The sequence below is a fragment of the Onychomys torridus genome, chromosome 6, assembly GCF_903995425.1.
Source record: "Onychomys torridus chromosome 6, mOncTor1.1, whole genome shotgun sequence".
In the NCBI taxonomy this organism is placed as follows: domain Eukaryota; kingdom Metazoa; phylum Chordata; class Mammalia; order Rodentia; family Cricetidae; genus Onychomys; species Onychomys torridus.
The window spans coordinates 72,341,070-72,360,887 of NC_050448.1; the positions used below are offsets into that span (position 1 = coordinate 72,341,070).

Consider the following 19,818-nt stretch of genomic DNA (forward strand, 5'->3'; position numbering starts at 1 on the left):
ACCCTTCCTGGTATTGCTGAGCATTCTCACAGGGTCTTACAGTGACAGACCAATGAACATGGCAGGAGTGAAGGAGCTGACTCAGCAGCTAACAGCACATGGTATGCAAGCCTGATGCCTGAGCTGGATCCTTGCTACCCATGTAAAAAGCCAATGCAGTAGAGCATCTGTGGTCCCAGCACTCCTATGGCAAAACTGGACACAGAGAGTCAAAAATTAGACACATAGGGCTTGAGAGACGGCTCAGTGGTTAAGAGCACTGGCTATTCTTCCAGAGTTCAATTCCCAGCAACCACATGGTGGCTCACAACCACCTGTAATGAGATCTGGTGCTCTCTTCTGGCCTGTAGGCATACATGCAGGCAGAACACTGTATACATAATAAATAAATCTTAAAATACACACACACACACACACACACACACACACACACACAAACACACACACACATATTTCAAAAAGGATTAGATGGACACTCGAGGGTCAGCTAGTCTGGAGTATACCATACAATGGCAGAAAGAAGAGTGGGAAATAGAAAATCAACTTACACACATAGGCAAATACACAGATACACACACACACACACACACACACACACACACACACACACACACACACACACCTGGAAGGGCAGGCAGGCAGACAGACAGACCACTTGCTGGGGCACTGTTAACTCATTAGGGTGGAACACTTACCTAGCATGTGCAAATTCCTGGTTCTAATCTCTAGTACCCTCCATCAAATATAATTCTATTAAAATACACAAAAAGGAAAAAGAGAAAAAAAAACATACATTCCTCTCATGAAAAAGATAATATCTTCACTTGAAGATAATATCCTCACTTAAAGGAAACAAAACACCAATCAGAAGTCCTAAAAATCTACATTAGCCATCAATACTTCAAAACAGGACAGACGTAGGCAAGGAGCAGAATACCACAGTATGAGCGGAACACGTGACTACGGTTCACGCAACAGTTCCTGGGGCGGTACAGCCTACTCACGATTTTAGAAATGAGGCATCTTTCAAGCAAATCTGAAAAAGAAAGACAAGTTTAAAAAAAAAAAAAAAAAAAGGTCAGTGTCAGGAAATTCCACTGCCAACCAGCTACTTCTGTCTTGGCAACTCCCTCCGCTTACAGCAGTCCGGTCCTGCCTCTCCTTCACTGAGGAAGACATAAAGCTCTGAGCATCCTTTCTAAGTCCAAACCAAAGTGGGTCTGGCTAAGGGGAAGGTCTTCGTCTAACAAGAACTTCCAATGGGACTGTATGTAGCTAAGTGTGCTGGCTAGTTTTAAGTCAACTTCACACAAGCCAAGCATTTGGAAGGAGAGAACCTTAGTTGAGAAAGTGCCCCCACCAGAGGTGCCTGGGCAAATCTATGGGGCATTTCCTCGACTGACGATGGATATGTGTGGGGTTGGGGCGTGGCTAGCTCACTGTGAGTGGTGTCATCTTGGGCTATTGGTCCTGGGTTCTGTAAGAAAGCCAGCTGAGCAAGCCACAAGGAGCAAGCCAGTCAGCGGCACCCCTCACGACCTCTGCATCAGCTCCCGCCTTGAGTTCCTGCCCTGACTTCCCTCGGTGGTGGAGTATTATCCAGAAGTGTAAGATGAAATAAACCCTTTCCTCCGTGTGGCTTTTGGTCATGGTGTTTCATCGCAGGACTGGAAACCCTGAGAGATTCTGTGTCCTCCATGCCTGTGCTCCAGTTACCAGACAAGAGCCCCTGTCCTCAGCACGTCTGGTCATCAACCAAGAGGCAGACCAGGTGCCACCTCTGAGGCCACGCCCCATGAAGCAGCAGGAAAGAGAGGGAAGGAAACTAACCAACATTCGGCCCCATAATCCTTCGCTTCCCCCATCACAGAGCCTCTGTGAGAATGTGAACAAGTGTCACTTCCCTCCCCCGAACCCCAGAAGTATGCTCTGTCTAAACAGAACTGGGGTGGCGTTAATAACTTCTTCGGCCCCGGTCAGGAGTCCTTGCTAGAGAAGCATATGGTTACCTCATAGGTAGTCAGCAGCACGTGAAAGCCAGTCCCCTGGTGGAGGTCTTGCTGAAGGTGAGCTCTTTCCTCCTTGTCACCTGTGTACGTCACGCAGGAAAGACCTGGAGCAAATCTAGGGCAAAGAACAGAGCAAATGTTAGGTCCATGGGACAGAGTGGGCCACCTGGAAAACCACACTTCATGAGACAGCGCCATGTGCAGACCCTGGGAGGCCATGCGCCCAGAAAAGAGTCCTGGGGACTTCCAAATCATGCCTAGGGTCACAGCTAAGCCTCAGGGAAGGCACTGGTGTAAATGTTCACACTGGCGTCAGGTCCAAGGAAACTTTTCCCACATTAGTCAGTCACTTCCTACATCAGGAGGCTGGCTCTCCTTCAGTCCGTGCACCCTCACTAAAAACGAGGACCAGCCTTTGTCAAACAGTAGTGATGACACCTGGACCCTCCCATGCTGGACGCCCTGTCTACCTGCCTTGTTTCAATTCAATTTCCAGAATAAACCCATGAATTGTGTAAGGGACTATTATTTTATTATCTTTTCTACACCAACCATTAAGCAATGCAAGGAATTGGCATCTAGTTTTCTCTGTACCTCTCCATCTCTTCTTTCCAGTTGCTCAAAACAGACAAGGGACAAAGAATCAGAAAGGGCCCTTCGTCGTTCAGCCTTCCCACCAAGTAAACGAGGAGAGCAATAGTCTGAAACACAGAAAAGGATGTCAGTTCTGATCCCAGTTCCTCGCGAAAAATAACCACAAAGTCCTCACAACCACCGGAACATGCCCACACACACGCACACGCACACACACACACCACGTACAACTTGTTTTACAATGAAATTATATACAATCTTTTCCCTGTTGGGGAGTACGCCTTTCCTTGAGGGAATCAAGCAAGCCTCAGTAAACTTGCCAAAGGGATTTAAGGCGTTCAATTACTTAAGTAGTTAGTAAGCTGTGAGGACCAGGATTTATGTAACTGAACCTCTAAGGCCAAGAAGAAAGCCAGGAAAGAATAGAAATCAAGAAAAACAAGGCACCTGGTGGATGAGGTCAGCTCAGCAATATTCTAAAATAAAACGCTAGCCATGCCAAGACATGACCATAAGAATGGCCCACACATGGTGGCTGGCTGTGCTGGCTGGGCTCACCTGATGAGGATGGGTACGCCCTCCCCTCTTTCCCTACAGCTTTCCTCCCTTCTACATGTACCTAAGAGTCTGCTCCTTTTGGCTCGACATTCTCTGAGCCCTAGTTTTATAACAGCAGATAAAACTCCTTGCTTTCCTGGAGCACATACTGAATAGGGAAATCCCAATAAATTACCCTCATAAGTGGAAGAAATTGTATAAAACGAAAGTCTTTGTAAAGCCCAGAGGCTTCCTTCAGGACATGCCTGTATACACTTCTGAAAGTAAGGCTCGGGAAGCCATGCGGAGATGCTGCGCCCAAATGCTGCGGTATTTCAGGGGCAGCAATCCTAAACATAAAACCCTAAGAAAGCCACATGCCAAAAGCCAAAAGATTTTATCAAGGTTTATACACATAGCACAATAAGGGTCCCTCACTCCTCACCTATAAAACATTTAAGTAAATTAGGATATTTGCAAAACATAAAACGCAAAATTACAATAGCACTATCAGAGTAACAAAATTCACACAGTATGACACTGCTGTGCATGACTATGGCTGGAATCTGTGAGGAGAAGCAATGAGCAGCTAGCTTTGAAAAAGTACTAGCTTTATAGTAGAAATAACCTCCCCCTAAAATTATTTATGTAGCTGGACCTCTCAGCACAAACTGCACAGGGCAAGCTTCTCAGAGTGACCTAGCTACGCCAAAGCTGGTTTCCTTGGCTGCTCTCAAGACGCCCCTTGAGAATGCTTATGTCTATCACCACACAGCAGACAGGCCAACAAAACAAGTCTGTAGTAGTCCCGAGTAGATTCGAAGAAGCACTACATGAAGAGAGAACATTGATTCTACATCATTTCTTCCAGAAAACTGGACACACCTTGACTCATTCTCTGAGGCTGGCACTAACACCAGACAGAAATATTACAAGGGCACACCAGACCAGTATCATCTCCATGCTATAAATGCATAACTTCTGAAGGAACTTACCACACCAGATTTGGAGGTGGCACACTTGGGGGAGGTTAAGGACTGAAAGGCAAAGACAAGCAGAACTTGCTCTGAATGAGGTCCACGGAGCAATGGCCGAGACAAAGGAGGCACACGGAGGGACCTTCACTGATGCAAGAGTCTGTTAAGTCTGGGTCCTAAGGGCAGCCAGGCTACCCTCTCCAGGTCATGCTGCTAAGTGACTCCTAGACTGATGAGCAAGGTGGGCCTACCTTAAATGAGGTAGTCTCCAACTTAAGACCAGGCTAGCCGAGGTACCGCTTCGGACTGAGCGTTTCTGTATGAACAGGGTGAGTCTTGGAAGGGGGCAGGTAACTTCTAAAAGGACTATTAAGACCCCTGACTGTTCCTCACAGTCAGGTCACTTGGGAAACCTCTCCAGAGTGGGGAATGCCTATCACATGGGTTTGAATCGGCTTGCCTTTGCCATGTACACTGACTTTAATCTTTTTTAGATCAGTAAACCTGTGAGATTAACCATGTGATATGATGTAACTGGACTCTCTACTAACCCAAACCCACAAATGACATGTCAACCAACCCAAGGCAGTTTTGCTGATCAGCCTGACAAAGTGTCACTTGCCTAACAACACCCACCACCCCTGACTCCCCAGGTCTTGGGTTTTATGCTGCCTCCCAAGGCCATCAGTTGGGTAAGTGAATTTGGAAACCACAGGGTACTATAATTCACCCTATGCTATCCCGAGAGAGAGCCAGAAAGCAGGTACCACATAAATAAAGGACTGCTAAGGAAGTTGAAGTCAACGTGATGCAGGAGCAGGTAAATATCTTGTCTATAGAGAAAAGCCCCAGATCAGGCCCATTAACTGTTGTTCTCCTAATTAAGGCACGTCCTCTCCCAGACACATGTTTAAAAAATAAAATTAAACAACGAAACAGATCAAAGCATGGTGGTGGCACAATTTTTAAAAACTCGAAGTAGAAAGAGCAACTCCAAGACCGCAAGCTCTTTACATGTTACTTTCTGTATTCCGCACTCTGGGAAGGAGCGGACATTGCTGCAATGAGCGGGCGAAGATGACCACGAGTTGTGTGGAGGGCTGTGCTCCCTCCACAGCAGCGTACCTGGCAGGTCTTTCCGAGGCCCATCTCATCCCCCAGGATACAGCCATTTTGGTAATGGAAGCACTGGGCTAGCCAATTGACTCCCTCCAGTTGATAAGAGCGTAGACGAACCCCTAGAAATACAAGATAGAAGCGGTCAGAAGGACTGAGGTGTCAGCAGGCTTCTGGGTTCTAAGATGACAGCCTCAGCTCCCACACTCCCAACCTGACCAGTCCCAGCACTTGCTCACTTCCCAGCTAATTCTTATGCAGACTAAGTCACCATCTATCATTCATTCAAACTCCTGAAGCATGCTGTCACTGTCAACTAGTCCAGCTGACAGAAAGTCTTCTAGGGTTTTGACATCTGCTGCCCAAGTCCCACACTGCTACTCACTCCTGGAAATGAGCATTACTAAAACAGCCCATCAACTGACGGCACAGGGACTGTGCATCCTAGGAAAGACATTACTAAAACAGCCCATCAACTGACGGCACAGGGACTGTGCATCCTAGGAAAGACTTATGGACGGAACTACTTCAGACCATGCTTCAACATGAAACAGTGCTTCATAAGGAGCATCCCACAGCGCCTGGATGTGGAATGTCCTCCATGGTTCATGGATTTGAACACTCGGTCCCCAGTAAGAGATACTGTTTGAGTAGTGTTAGGTCTCAAACCTGGGACAAAGGTTGAGGTGCCTGCTTAACATATCAAAGCAGATGCTGGTGCTAGGTTCACCCTGCCATCCTCAGGCTCTCCAGGGCCCTCCTGGCTGGCATACCCCACCCCTATCTAAATTTCTCTAGCCCTGGGGCTGGGCTGCCCTTCCCTGTATGATCCAGCCATTTTGGCGCCCTGGCCATTTGATCTACTCTCTTGGCCTATCTCTTGTCCCTGGCCGCCTTTCCTGGTTGGCAGCTGCTCTCCCCTCCCCGTTAATCCCCAAGGTGGGAGGAGAAAGACCACCAACCCAAACCACCATGGCCAAATTAATTAAAGCAAGCAATTGACTAAAGCAAGCTTTTTTATCCCTATACATGGGCTGCCTCCCCCTTAGGCGGGGTTCGAGAGGTCAGTGCTGGATGTGAGGAAGACAAGGTTTTTATAGCTCAGGAGTAGAAGGCTTCAAAATGGAGGATTTGGAGGGCAAAACAGGCTGGTTACAGGAGCAGAAAGTAAGCACAGCAAGTTAGAACCTCCTGGAACAAAACCATGGCTACAAGGTGGGCGTAACAAGGTAGCCATTACAACAGGTGGGCACAGGGCCTGTTGAAACAAAGGGAGGGTTGTAAAATGGTTATAAACAACTTTTTGAAACAAAGACATGACTGTCAATCTTGGAACAGGTCCTTCAGAACCATTTGTAGTTAAGGTTACAGGCAGGGCACAGCCCAATCCTTGAGAAACAGAAGTTGAATCATGTACAAGAATGAAGCAAGTCTGTCTTTACGATAAGATGGCTTTTAAGCCTGAAATCTCCGGAGGCAGGCTGGTTCTTCACCCCTGCTCCTTACAGGGCCCAGCTCAGCCTGGTCATGTTCACTCTGGACTCTCCCAGGTGTCTCTCTGCCTCTGGCTATCCTCTCCCTTTTATCTACAAACTTTCTCCTCCACCACACCTAGGAGCAGTCATGGCCTTCCTTCTTACGTCTTTTTTTTTTCATTCAGGTGGGTTGTGGGAGCTTTATGGGGTGTGGCCTAGCTGGAAGAAGTGGAGGAGTGCCTTCACCAGGGAGCGGACCGTGAGCGTCACAGCCTGCTTCCACCTTTGACCCAGCTCACCTGCGCCACATCTGCTGTCTCGAAATTCCTTCTGCCATCGCTGGGACCAGCTCCAACGGCCACGCTTCCTGCAGCGGACTTATGTCCATATCATATGTCAGGATAAATCCTTCCTTCCTCCCTTATTATTTCTCTCAGATATTTTGGCACGGAGATAAGAAAAAGCAACTAACATTGAAAACTGCTACCAAGGAATGGGGTCACTGCTGTGGCCAATCTGGACGCGTGGTTTGTAGAACTGGCTTGCAGGAGGGACATCCAGAGCCTAGAGCTGTGGGTTTAAGAGCCCTAGTATCCTGTAAGCAGGCTGCTGCTGGACATCCAGAAGACCAGAATGCCAGCAGGAATTCAGGAGCACAGGTCAGGCTATGGGTGTGTGTGGGGGGGGGGGGGGGGGTGACGGACAAGACTCTACCTGGTACATGCTGGGAAATTAACTGAGCTCTGTTCGGTCAGGGTCCTGAGGCTGAATTCAAAAATAATATATTAAATTTATTTTTGTTTTTTTTTCCAGACAGGGTTTCTCTGTGTAGCTTTGGAGCCTGTCCCAGATCTCACTCTGTAGACCAGGCTGGCCTCCAACTCACAGAGATCCGCCTGCCTCTGCCTCCCAAGTGCTGGGATTAAAGGCGTGCACCACCACCGCCCGGCTGGATTAAGATGTTTAACAGGGAGTTTCAACACAGCCTAGCATTTAGGCTGTGGCATGGGCTCTGCTTGCTGCTTTCAGTCAGATTTACAGTGAGAATCCAGAGATAAATGAGTTGCAGAAGGGCTGGAGAGATGGCTCAGAGGTTAAGAACACTGGCTGTTCTTCCAGAGGTCCTGAGTTCAATTCCCAGCAACCACATGGTGGCTCACAACCACCTGTAATGAGATCTGGCGCCCTCCTCTAGCATACAGGCAGAACATTGTATATATAATAAATAAACCTTTATATATATATATATAAAAAATAGAATTGCAGAAACATGGAAAATGTATACTTTGGCAAAGGAGGGTGCACAAAGTTAAAGTTGTAGATAAAACAGAAGAAAGTAAACCTGCAGGAAGCTTCCAGGTATAAAACTAAAAGCCTGTCTGAAAAACTTCCCTTTTGAGACTATTCTCTCTGCGGATGATTAGAAGACTTAAAAACTTTCTAACGGGAGAAGGCGGCACCGTAACATTTAACATACAAAGCGCTTTGGTCTATACTGTCAGCTTGAAAAGATGTAGACTCCAACGGCCCTTGAGCTACCTCTCTGGGAATGTCTGTGAGGGGTTTTCCAGACTAAGTTCATTGGGATGGGAAGACCCATCCTAACTGTCAGACAAAATGAAAAGGAGAGAGGCACTGAGCACTAGCGATGACTGCAGAAGCAGAAGAAACAGCCAAGAGATGCAGAGTTGCTGCCGGCTCTGTGGGTGGAGCACAGGAGGTCTTATCAAGTCGGTCAGCCACTAGATGTTAAAAAGAACGAGGAAATGTGTTTCCCAAAGCACCTCCAAATAGGACCACTGACACCCAACAGTACTGGGTACGCATTCTCTTCAGACACTGTGGAGCATACACCCGACGGAAGGCCATCAGGCAAGCCCCCAGATGTAAGGGAGCTGATCACAATGCAGTCAAGTTGGGAGCTGCTGACAGAAACATAAGAAAGAAGGTTCCCAGCTCCTGCAAAGTAAACAACACACTGCCGAAGCTTCTAAATAACCCACTGCAGAGGTCTCATGGGAGAGAACGACACTAATCTGAATGAAAACAGAAATCTAGTAAGGTTCTCCGTTCACTGTGTGATTACATAATGCACGAATGCTTGGTGAAGCTCCGTAAGCCCATCTGCGCATGTGCAGGGGAACCCTTAAAAAGCTGGACACAGACTCTTCCCTCTTCTGCTACAACCTCCCCCCCCCCCCCCCCCCCCCTGCCCCATCTCCTGCACACGTCTCTGCCCCAGGCCTGGCCACACTCGCTTCTGCCTCTCCGCCCTTCTTGGAATAAAGCTCTGATACTGGGTTTTGTTGTGCCTCGTGCCTCTGATCTTTCTCCAACCGCTTATTATTTTTAAAGCCAACAACCACAAGTTCTTTTTTCCTTTTTAATTTGTACATATGTGTACATGTATGTGTTAGTGCAGGCACATGAGTGGTGGAGTACTTGTAGAGGTCAGAGGGCAACTCGCAGGACCGGTTCTCTACCACCCTGTGACATCCAGGAACTGAACTCAGGTCATTGGGTCTGTGCATGCAAGCACCTTTACCCACTGAGCCATCTTGCTGGCCCAAATTCTTACATTTGACACCAGAATCAAGCAAGCAAAAAAAAAAAAACTATATATCTGATAAATTTGAGCAAAATAATTGTCTTGCAAAAAGAAAATCCTACTATCTAGAATATAAAGGAACTCAAACATCAAGTGAAAAAAATTTCAAGTTAAAAATTGGGCAAAATAAGATGGTGGCGCACGCCTTTAATTCCAGCACTCAGGAGGCAGAGGCAGGTGGATCTCTGAGTTCAAGGCCAGCCTGGTCTACAGAGTGAGTTCTAAGACAGTCAGGGCTGTTATACAGAGAAATCTTGTCTTGAAAAACGAAACAAAAACAAACAGAAAAAGGGGGTGGGGGGGACAAAGAGGCAGAGCAATAGGGACATCCACATTCAAACCACTACAGACGTCACCACCATTGGAATGGGGGGGGGGGCGTGATACAAACATTGGCACTGATACTTTCTTTAAATACGCAACTAGCATGACCCAGGCACAGCACTCCCCAGTGTTGGTTAGAGAAATAAAGACTTATCTTCACATCAAACCACCATATAAATGTTCTCCACCCTGGGGGGGGGGGCGAAAGCTAAAAAACTAGGAACAATTCACATCAATCTCAGTATACAGATGGTAAACAGCCTGTGGTAAATCCATGCTGCTCACCAAGAAGAAGAAAGAAGAACAGAATAGTGGGAAACCTCCAGAGATCACACACCATGTGACGGGAGTTGTGAATCGCTTAAGACTAGTGTATGTCACTCCTCAAAGTGACAAAATTACAGAAACAGAGAAGACTGGACTGGGAGGTAGCTTAGTGGCAGAGTGCTTGCCCACCTCAACAAAGCCATAGGTTCAATCCCCAGCATTGGAGGAAAAAGAGGAAGGGAGGGAGAGAGAGGGAGGGAGGGGGAGCAAGGGAGGGAAGAGAAAAATTGGAAAAGGAATGGAAAAGGCAGAAGACAGTGGTTGCCAAGGATCAAGCAAATGGTGGTAAGGAAATGAGTCTAGTTATCAACAGGCAAGCAGAGGAGCTTACTGTAGTGGACATGCTCTGGATCTTGACTGTGTAGACAGATGTTGACGCCTAACTGACATCTTAGTTTGCAAAGTTAGGATCCCTGGGGAAAACCGGATAACAGCACTCACATTTAAAGTCAAATGCAAAGACAGAAATTGTCCTAAGGCATTTAGACAGAAATGAGTTTAATATGGAGAATTAGGTCACCATTAAAGTGTCGCAAGGATGGAGGAGTGGCCTTGTCGTTAACATCTAGGTAGAGTACTGAATCAGTATCACAAAATTGATCCTGCATCAACGTGTCTACCTCCATGAACAGAAAGACAGAAGAAAAAAATAGCCATTGCACCAGCAGCTCCAACAACCAATCACCTCCCACCTTAGTCCACGCCAAGGGAGATGCTCCACATCCTAACCAAATCCACAGGTAAGAAAGAAACTGGGAGCGAACATTAACGCCACTCCAAGCTGTCTGTGACTGGCCTGCTCCAAATCACGAGCTTGCTTCCACACAGCCAGGCATGACAGAACCACGGAAACCGGGACATACATTCTGTTTTCTAACCTCTGGGGTCGGTCTGGTTGGTCTCTCTCTTGTTCCCAGGTAGAGGACCAAGGTGACAGAATAACCAAGCCAATAAACAACAAAAAACGTCAGTCTGTATATTATCACACCAAAAAAGCCCTAAGGTGCCTTTTGAATCCAGAGATAAATAACCAAATGTCCACTATTACTAGTAACCAAATAAAGATTCTGGTAATCAATAAAATAGCCATTTTAACTTCTCAAATTAGAAGTTACCAGTGTTGCTCAATGTAAGGAAACGTCCAAACATTTTGCCCTCTGTATTCTAAATGCACCATCTAGAGGATTCAGACATCCTTAGCTGTGGAGTTTTACTACTCAGCATCAGCTCTGTCTGTTTCCTTCTTTTCCTGTGCTAACCGTTCACACCCCAAGACATGCTTCTGCATTTCCTGCTCTATCCCATGCGTTCAAACTTGCAACCTCCTGTCTGCTCACTTCCTTTGAACAAGAATGTACCTAGGCCGGGCGGTGGCGGTGCACACCTTTAATCCCAGCACTCGGGAGGCAGAGGCAGGCGGATCTCTGTGAGTTCGAGGCCAGCCCGGTCTACAAAGCTAGTTCCAGGAAAGGCGCAAAGCTACACAGAGAAACCTTGTCTCGAAAAACCAAAAAAAAAAAAAAAAAAAAAGAATGTACCTACACATGCATCCCCCCCCCCCCCCCCCCCCCCCCCCGTGTGTTATATGCAGCTGGATTTGACTTACACACATTTCTGGGTCTTCTGCATAGTTTAAAGTTTCATTCCCAAGGCCGCTGGCAAGCCAATGGGCAGACACACAGACAAACGCTAATCAAGATATGCTGAACATACAAAGGCCAGTCCACAAAGCCAGATTTAAGTTAGATACACAGACTGGGGGGGAGGGGATCTTTGGGGGGATGGAAGACCTGCTCAACAAGAGGGAAACCAAGCCTGGTACCGGAAACCTCGCTAACTACTCAGGAGAGAGGAGGGTAAAATAAGGATACGAGTATCTAAAAAAGCCACAAAGAATCATACTATTAACTATCCAGAAACAAAACATGCCTAGAAGACACCTAATTATGTATAAATATACACATGTAGCTTTAACAAACCTCATCTGGGCTGACAAAGCTCCATTCCAGGGCCAAAAACCCCAATACCAGACAAGAGAAGCTCTCTTTTGAGTCGGTCAGGGCTGTCCAAGAGATTTCCAAAACATACAGCCCATTGCTGTTGACCTTGGTTGCCCTCCAAAGGTAAGACCCTATTGCTGAAGACATCATGCACTCCAGAAACAGGGCTGAGGGACCCCCTGAGCTGGAACTGACCTGAATACCCTCTCCCTGAGGACTAGCTTCCATGGTACCAGAAGGTACCATGCAAGCTTCCAAAGGAGGGAGGCAACCAACAGTCCTACCCAGCTGTGACTCCTATGAACCACAGCAATCACCAGCATGGCACAATAACCCTAGGGCATACTAATGGCACACATACCTTGGTGGTACCCAACAGCTCTCTAGTTGGACTTAAGGCCTGCTCAACAAGAGGGAGACCATGCCTGGTCCTGGAAACAAAGCTAACTACTCAGTGCTGGTGAAGTCATGTTACTGGAGGAGAATGTACATCCCACTAATTTACTAGCCACAGATATGCATGGTCCTCATCCCTCATCAAGGAAACTTCTCTTTGCAACAGACTTGAGACCACTACAGAAAACCACAACCCATCAAACTGTGAACTCAGTCCCAATGGATATATCTACAAGATGCTCCTACCCCTAAGGCTCAGAGAACATTGTGGAGGAGGAAGAAAGACTGTAAGAACCAGTGGACCAGGGACTTCGCTGTAAAATTGTGTCTCCTGGTAAGACCAGAAGTTACAGCCATAGCCTCACCAATATGACTGTCCAAACATTCCAGAATGATACCAGTGAACTGGCCAAAATGGACAGAGAGAAGCCCATGCGGCCCCAATGCAACCAAAGAACTACCAGCAGGTGAGGGAAGCTGAAAGTGGTCTTCTGCAGGGAAGAGCACACCAATTGGTCGTCCAGTGCCAGATGGTCAGCCCTGAAAACATGCACACAAGTGACACTATACAAACCGAACAAGTTCTATTTAGGAATATGGATGTATTATATATGTATATGCATACAATAACAACTAAGTTGGGTGTGGAAAGAGGCCATGAATTTGAAGGAGAGCAAGGAACGGTATATGGGAGTGTTTGAAGGGAAGAAAGTGGAGAGTTGTTATAATCTCAAAACTCAAATTTTAAAAGCTGGATATAAAAGAAAACCATTGCTATGAACTGCCTGGTCTGCAGGACTCCAGGAGTCATTTTCTCCTCAACCTCATCATCCTCTGCATCTGTCCTGCCTCTAAGCCGAAGGAAGCGCACTTTTTCTCCCCAGACAGGGTCTCTCTATTAGGTATCTCTGGCTGTCCTGGAACTCACTCTGTAGATCAAACTGGCCTGGAACTCAGGAGATCCCGCCTGCCTCTGCCTCCTGAGTAAAGTAATGCGCCACCGCCTGGCAGAAAGACACCTTTTGTTGCCTTTCCAGAACAAACCCTCACATTTTCGTGGTACTTAGCACATCGTATAAGTTAAGTGAATGCTTATTTAAACTTTCAAAAGCACTTAGCCTCTAGTTAAGAAACTGGGTCGGAGGACCCGTATTAATTTGCTTATCTGCACCCCACACCTCACAGTGCGCTCTGCTCTACATCGACCCCATGGTGACGGCTGGCGAGCATTCCGACTTTCCGTTAAACCAGCACTACATTCCCAGCAGATACATAAGGAAAGGGCGCTGGGGGCGCTGTACAGAGCGGGCGCCGCTCCGGGTGCATCTAGGGTCTGCACACCTGGGTCTCCACATCTGGAGTCTACACAGCTGGGCTCGGAACACCTGGTGTCCCCAGAGGTTGGGTCCCCACACATGGGGCTCGTAAGGGCGAGGGGGCATAACATGAAAGCACAGGAGGCAATTACAGAACAAACTTTTGGGGGCACGGCGTCCAACGCTCGGAGAGTTAACGATGGAGCTGCAACAAGTGAGTGCGCATGCACGGTTGGCGGGGAAGCGCACGTGGGTGGAGTTAGTGGCCGGGACGCTCCAGGCTGCCGGGCCCGTGCCTGCCTAGGCCTGTGTCGCTCGGCGCTTTTCCGGCTCCCGCCCGCCCCCCTCGCCGGCTGGCTCACCCGTCAGGCCCCACTGCTGTAAGTCCTGCTCCTGCACCCGCGTCCGCACCGCCTCGGGTCCGCTCTCGGCCGGCAGCGCCCGCAGGAAGCGCGGCAAGTCACCCGCCATCCCCGGACAGGCTCCGCCCCGCGGCCCCGCTCCCGCGCGCGCTGCCGCCGCCAGAGGGCGCCCCCGCGCGCGTCCCCACGCCGCGGAAGCACGCAGGTGCGGAAGGCCTCGGTTCTAGGCGTGCATCTGTGACTAAGCTCAGCCGTGACACTGAGCTGAGCTCTGACCTCCTAGCCTGGGGATCCGCGGGTAGCTAACAGCAGGCTCCAAGCTTGGCAGTCTCCGCTTTCATTTCTTATCTGTCTCCTTTAAACCCTGGGTCAGATTCTGAGCAGCTCTGCATGTATTCAGTTAAGGGGTGTATGCTTAAAACCTGGTAATGCAAGGTGGATTGTATTGCTATTGTAAGGCCTAGAATTACCTAATCTCTCTTTCCTCGTTTATGACTGAAACACCAAGATAAGACTAACTTTTATCTCTTAAGATGTGTTAGTGACAAGATACTTAAAAAGCTGGTGGTACATTCCCGTAATCTCAACACAGGAGGAGTTAGTGGCCAGGATGCTCCGGGGAAGGAGAATTGAGAATTCGGGCTAGCCTGGGCTACATAGCAGGTATATGTCAATAAAGAATAAATACCAAAGCTCAGTGGGCAGAATGCTTGCCTCGCATGCACCAGGCCCCTGGGTTCCATCCCGAGTGCCGCATTAGTGAAAGACCCCCCGGCACCCCTATAGTAATGCTATGTTTGCAAGGCTTATAAGGGAACAAAAGACAGTTCCAGGAAATAGAATGGCCCCACCGCAGCCCAGATAGCCGATAAGAAATGTTGCTCAACCCTATGATTAATACTGATTGTTCTCAGCCAGACCATCGTCAATGACCTGTTGTGCAAACCCCCTAAGAGTCATTAGAAATTCCCCAGCTTGTGAGGCACGTAGGGGAACAAAGGAATTCAGCTAGAAGGCAAAAGCGTAGAGATAAGCAGGATGTCAGGGGCAGACTGCCTGGCGTCAGTGCGGGAGGGCCAGAGCAGCTGGAATTCTAGATAGGGGTTGAGTCAACACACATATCTGGTTACCAAGGGAAAAACCCACACACCGCCCTGAGCCTGAATTCACGCCCCATTTGATTTATGCTCATATATTCGCGCCTTGTGTAAATTATCCAATTAGAACCCTTTGACTATTCGCGCCTCACTTTGAATTGTCCAATCAGAGCTTTGTCCAATTAGAACCCTTTGACTATTCGCGCCTCACTTGAATTGTCCAATCAGAGCTTTGTAACCATTCGCGCCTTGTTTAAATTATCCAATCAGAACCCTTTGACTAATGCTTTCCCGCGCTTCTTGCTATAAAAACCCATCTCACCAACCCAGGGCGCGCAAGTTTTCCGAGAGACTTGGTTGCCCCAGGTACCTGTGTTTAAATAAACCTTGTGCTGTTGCATCTGATCCGTGGTCGCTGCGTGCTCCTTGAGCCGGGGGTCTCTCCTGAGGGGAGACCTCTCTGGGGGTCTTTCATTAGTTAGGCAAGACTGTGGGCACCTGTAATCCTAGCCCTGGGGAGGTGGCAGCAGGCAGACCAGAAGCTCAAGGTCATCCTCGGCTACACAGCAAGTTCAAAACCAGCCTAGGGTACATAAAACCTTGTCTTAAAAATACATAAGTAAGATGTGGGAGAGCTTATTTCCCTCAAGATTCCAAGAATAGTCACGCAGAATGTCCATGTGTGGTAAAACTATTGGCCATGTTGTCCTGTGAAGAACCAACGCTGTCCCGCTGTGTAGAAGCAGTCCTGTGATGGCTAAGGGAAATGACCCCTCCCATTATAAAAACTTCTCCAGGAACACACAGAACCAGACCTGGGGTACTACTTATCAACCAGATCAAAGGGGAAGTTTCAGAAACACCAAGGTCGCTGGATCTCAAATCCCTGCATCCCTCTGGAATCAAGTGGTCACTGGGATTACATCTGGGTTAAAGATTAACTCAGAACAAAGAAGCTGTTCTCAGTGTTCTCATGCAGATTCTTTTTTACAATGTGAAGTATGAGTGTGCTCTTAGAGGAATATAGTGGTGTGACCTGTCCCTTACCAGTGGAGCTGAGCACACTTGTATCCCACCCCCCCCTCCATCTTCCCAGTAGAGCAGTATGGAATGAATTCCTTTCTTCCCTGTTATTTTTTCCATTTCCATTTGATTTTTTTTTTTTTTTGGAGGCAAATGGCTAAACCTGGTTTTTTGAGAGTCCCCCAAATTAGGGCCATGGCAGCACCTCTGACCATTCCCTTGCACCCCAAAGGGTTGGCCTGTGAGAATCATTTGTTATTTAACCAATGACTGTCAAATGCCAGATATCTCCTGTGCTGGGGCAAATAGAATTCAGTAACAATCCAGGCAGACAAGGCTAGCTGTAGCCTGAGGCGACCTAGTTTTCCTGAAGTGCTCTCCACTCAGGTCTAACTGGGTTCTGGTCTACACTGAGTTTACGATGTCGGTATGAAGCCAAGTTTGAGACTTATTGAGGAAGTGCTTGTACCTACTGTAGATTTAAGCTTGGGAATCAGGAGAGACTTGCCTGAATGTCTCAACAATAGCTATCCACATGATTTGTGACCTGTGTGGCTTTCAGGGTTACTCTGCTCAAAAGTATCTTACAGACATCTTCAGGGATTAAACAGGTTTGAATTGGGTTGAAAACATGGTCTGACTGACTTATTCTCTTAAAGCATTCTCTTGAGCACGTGAATTGTAAGGTGCTTCATGAGGATCCTAGTTCAGGTTTTTTTTTTGGGGGGGCGGGGGGAGTGCTGATTTAAGGCTGAGCTCAAAGGCCACCTATTTTGGCCTCAAGCATGGTTTCATTAGTTGTTTGATGTAGCTCTCCGGAGATGGCTCAGACGATAAAGAGGCTTGCCACCCATGCCTGAAGACCCCTTACATTCCTGGAACCCACATGCTGGAAGGAGAGAACTGACTCTCAAGGGTTGTCTTCAGACACACACACACACACACACACACACACACACACACACACACACACACACTGGGTACATGTTCCTCCCCTCAATTCAATAATAAATAAAATTCAAAACACAGGTGCTGAGCGAAAGCAAACCATGTGGCTTAGTGGGGCCCGACCAATTCTGGAGGATGGCTTTTCTCTGTCAGTGCTTCCTCAAAACCTGTGACAGATGTATGACTCGGGGACCAGCTAGAAGGATTCGGCACCCACTCTTGATGTCTGACTTCATCCTTTCTCTCCAGATCCTAATCTGCTAAAGCAATGCTGTCAACTGCTTGTCACCTATTCAAAAGCATTCTTTTTTTTTTTTAACTTAAAGTCATCCAGAGATAAGATGCTAGCTTGAAACTAAGTAGACAGTTGACATGTTGAACCTGACATTTAAAACACAGCTAAGAGAAATAAGCGAGAAACCCAGGATGTGCACATGAAAGTTTAACTCTGGATCCTCTAGGAAATGAATCCACGGAGGGCAGGGTGGAGGTAGAGAGACAGGAGGCTGTTACAAAAGCCAACGCAGGTTTATGGTCAGTGTGATGCAGGGGAGTTATGAGTAGATACACTGAACAGGTCAAGGCAGCAGGGTCACCGATAGAGAAATGGGATGGAGGAGGCTGGCTTTTGGGATTCAGCCTGAGCACATGGTAGAAAGAAGTCACATGAAGGCAAGAAGATAGAACAAGGCATTTGGGGACTGCCAAGAATTCCATGTGTGCTGGAAGCTCGTGGAGATAAAGGGACTCCCATTCACTACTGGTGGGAGCACAGACTAGCACAACCATGAAAACGATGGGTTCCTCAGACATCTAGAACTAGAACAGCAACGTGACCCAGCAGCTCCCTACTAATTATATATATAAAGCGGAAAAAGTCGGGTTCAGAGCTATCTGCACCCCACGTGTACTGCAGCTGCCTTTCATGATAGACAAAATGTGGACTCAGCCGCGATAGCTCTCCGTGGGTAAATGCATGGAGAAATTATGACATATATACATACAGAGTCTACATTAGTGTATATACTTGTGTAATATACAGATACAGATACCTGTATACATGAACATATGTGTACAAAGATGTATGTCGTGTTTTGAGACAGAGTCTTGCTGTGTAGCCCAGGCTGTGTACCCTAAGCTGGCTTTGAACTCATGATCTTACTTCCTCTGCTTTCTGAGGGCCAGGATTGCAGTCACGTGCCACCACACACACACATACAATGGACTATCATTCAGTCCTTAAAAGAATGAAATCCTGTCCTTCACAGCAACATGAGTGAGCCTGGAAGGCTCATGTTAAACAACATGAATCAGGCACAGGACTACAAATACTGAATATCCTCAGTTAAATCAGACACAACAGTGCTGATGTCACAGATCTAGAGAGCAGAGTAGCGGGTACTAGAATGTTCTAGGTCTTTCTCTGTTGCTGATTTAAGACACTAGTGTGGTGGTATTGTGTTCCCCAAAATATTGTGCACCCTAATAAACTTATCTAGGGTCAGAGAACAGAACAGCCACTAGATATAGAGGCTAGAAAATGGTGGCACTCACACCTTTAATCTAGCATTCCAGAGGCAGAAATCCCTCTGGATCTCTGTGAGCAAGGCCACATTGGAAACAGCCAGGCATGATAACAAGAACCTTTAATCCCAGCAAGTGATGGCAAAAACAGAAAGATATATAAGGCATGAAGACCAGAAACTAGCAGCATTTGGCTGGTTAAGCTTTTAGGCTTTGGAGCAGCACAGTTCAGCTGAGATCCATTTGGATGAGGACTCAGAGGCATCCAGTCTGAGGAAACAGGATCAGCTGAGGAACTGGCAAGGTGAGGTAGCTGTGGCTTGTTCTGCTTCTCTGATCTTCCAGCATTCACCCCAATACCTGGCTCCAGGTTTGATTTTATTAATAAGACCCTTTAAGATTCATGCTACATCTGGCACACAAAGTTTGTGGTACAAATTCTTGAAAAAGCTACTTTCCTGTGGCCTTTCATGCCCCTGCTCAGACCCAAGCTACACTTTTCTGGTTGTAGTGGCACACACCAGTAGGATTTACTGAAGGAGGGTAGAGGCAGGAGGATCTCGCGTTTGAGGCCAACCTAGGTGGCTTGCTAAGGAGAAGCTGTGGCTGGGGTCCGGCCACAAAAGGTGGTGGTGGGACCATGGAGGCAGTGGCTACTTACTGCTCAGAGTTGCCGGCTGCTTCTCATCGTGTTGGTGACTGCGGTGATGCTGCTCCCTGGGACAAAGGGTACTGCTGCTTGTTCAGAGAAGTATTGCCAGGACCAGCGTGTTACAAGAAAGCATCGAAAAGGTCAGTTTGGAAAAGTTTGGCAAGAGAAATGGTGGAGAGAAATTGCTGTGAAGATTTTCTCTTCTAGGGAAGAACATTCATGGTTCTTAGAGACAGACGTTTATCAGACTGTGATTGTTCCAAACCACAGAGGAGGCACAAAAAAAAGGAAGGAAGGAAGGAAGGAAAGAAAGGAAGGAAGAAAGGAAGGAAAGAAAGAAAGTCTGTAGGAAGCCATGACCACGCCTAATAGCGACTTTGAAATCTTCAAAAGGATGATGGGACTCTAGAAAGGTGATTCCACGTGGACTATGATAAAGCCATTAAGCTGATTAACATCACAGAAAGATCGACTTTGGACTACAAACTACTCAGGACAATTTCGAGATGCCTGACTGAGATGATCCAGCCTGA

The 19,818-nt window shown here is 47.4% G+C and overlaps 2 protein-coding genes across 4 annotated transcripts in view; one reads left to right on the forward strand and one right to left on the reverse strand.

The window, feature by feature from the left end:
* The window catches only part of Chd1l (chromodomain helicase DNA binding protein 1 like), a 53,561-nt gene extending 39,389 nt beyond the window's left edge, over window positions 1-14,172 (reverse strand). For 2 of the 3 annotated variants that reach the window (XM_036189277.1, XM_036189278.1), the window contains exons 1-5: window positions 14,042-14,172; window positions 5,243-5,355; window positions 2,604-2,710; window positions 2,010-2,124; window positions 1,005-1,036 (exon numbers count right to left, since the gene is read on the reverse strand). In XM_036189277.1, the coding sequence (XP_036045170.1) occupies window positions 1,005-1,036; window positions 2,010-2,124; window positions 2,604-2,710; window positions 5,243-5,355; window positions 14,042-14,150 (476 nt within the window). In that variant the 5' untranslated portion in view covers window positions 14,151-14,172. Of the gene's footprint in view, window positions 1-1,004; window positions 1,037-2,009; window positions 2,125-2,603; window positions 2,711-5,242; window positions 5,356-7,007; window positions 7,027-14,041 lie in introns of those variants that run through there. The other variant, XM_036189279.1, reaches the window with a different exon arrangement.
* Window positions 13,948-19,818, forward strand: part of Fmo5 (flavin containing dimethylaniline monoxygenase 5) — a 41,423-nt gene continuing 35,552 nt past the window's right edge. The window contains exon 1 of the mRNA XM_036189281.1: window positions 13,948-14,059. The gene's annotated coding sequence lies outside the window, so the exon portion shown is untranslated. The remainder of the gene's footprint in view (window positions 14,060-19,818) is intronic.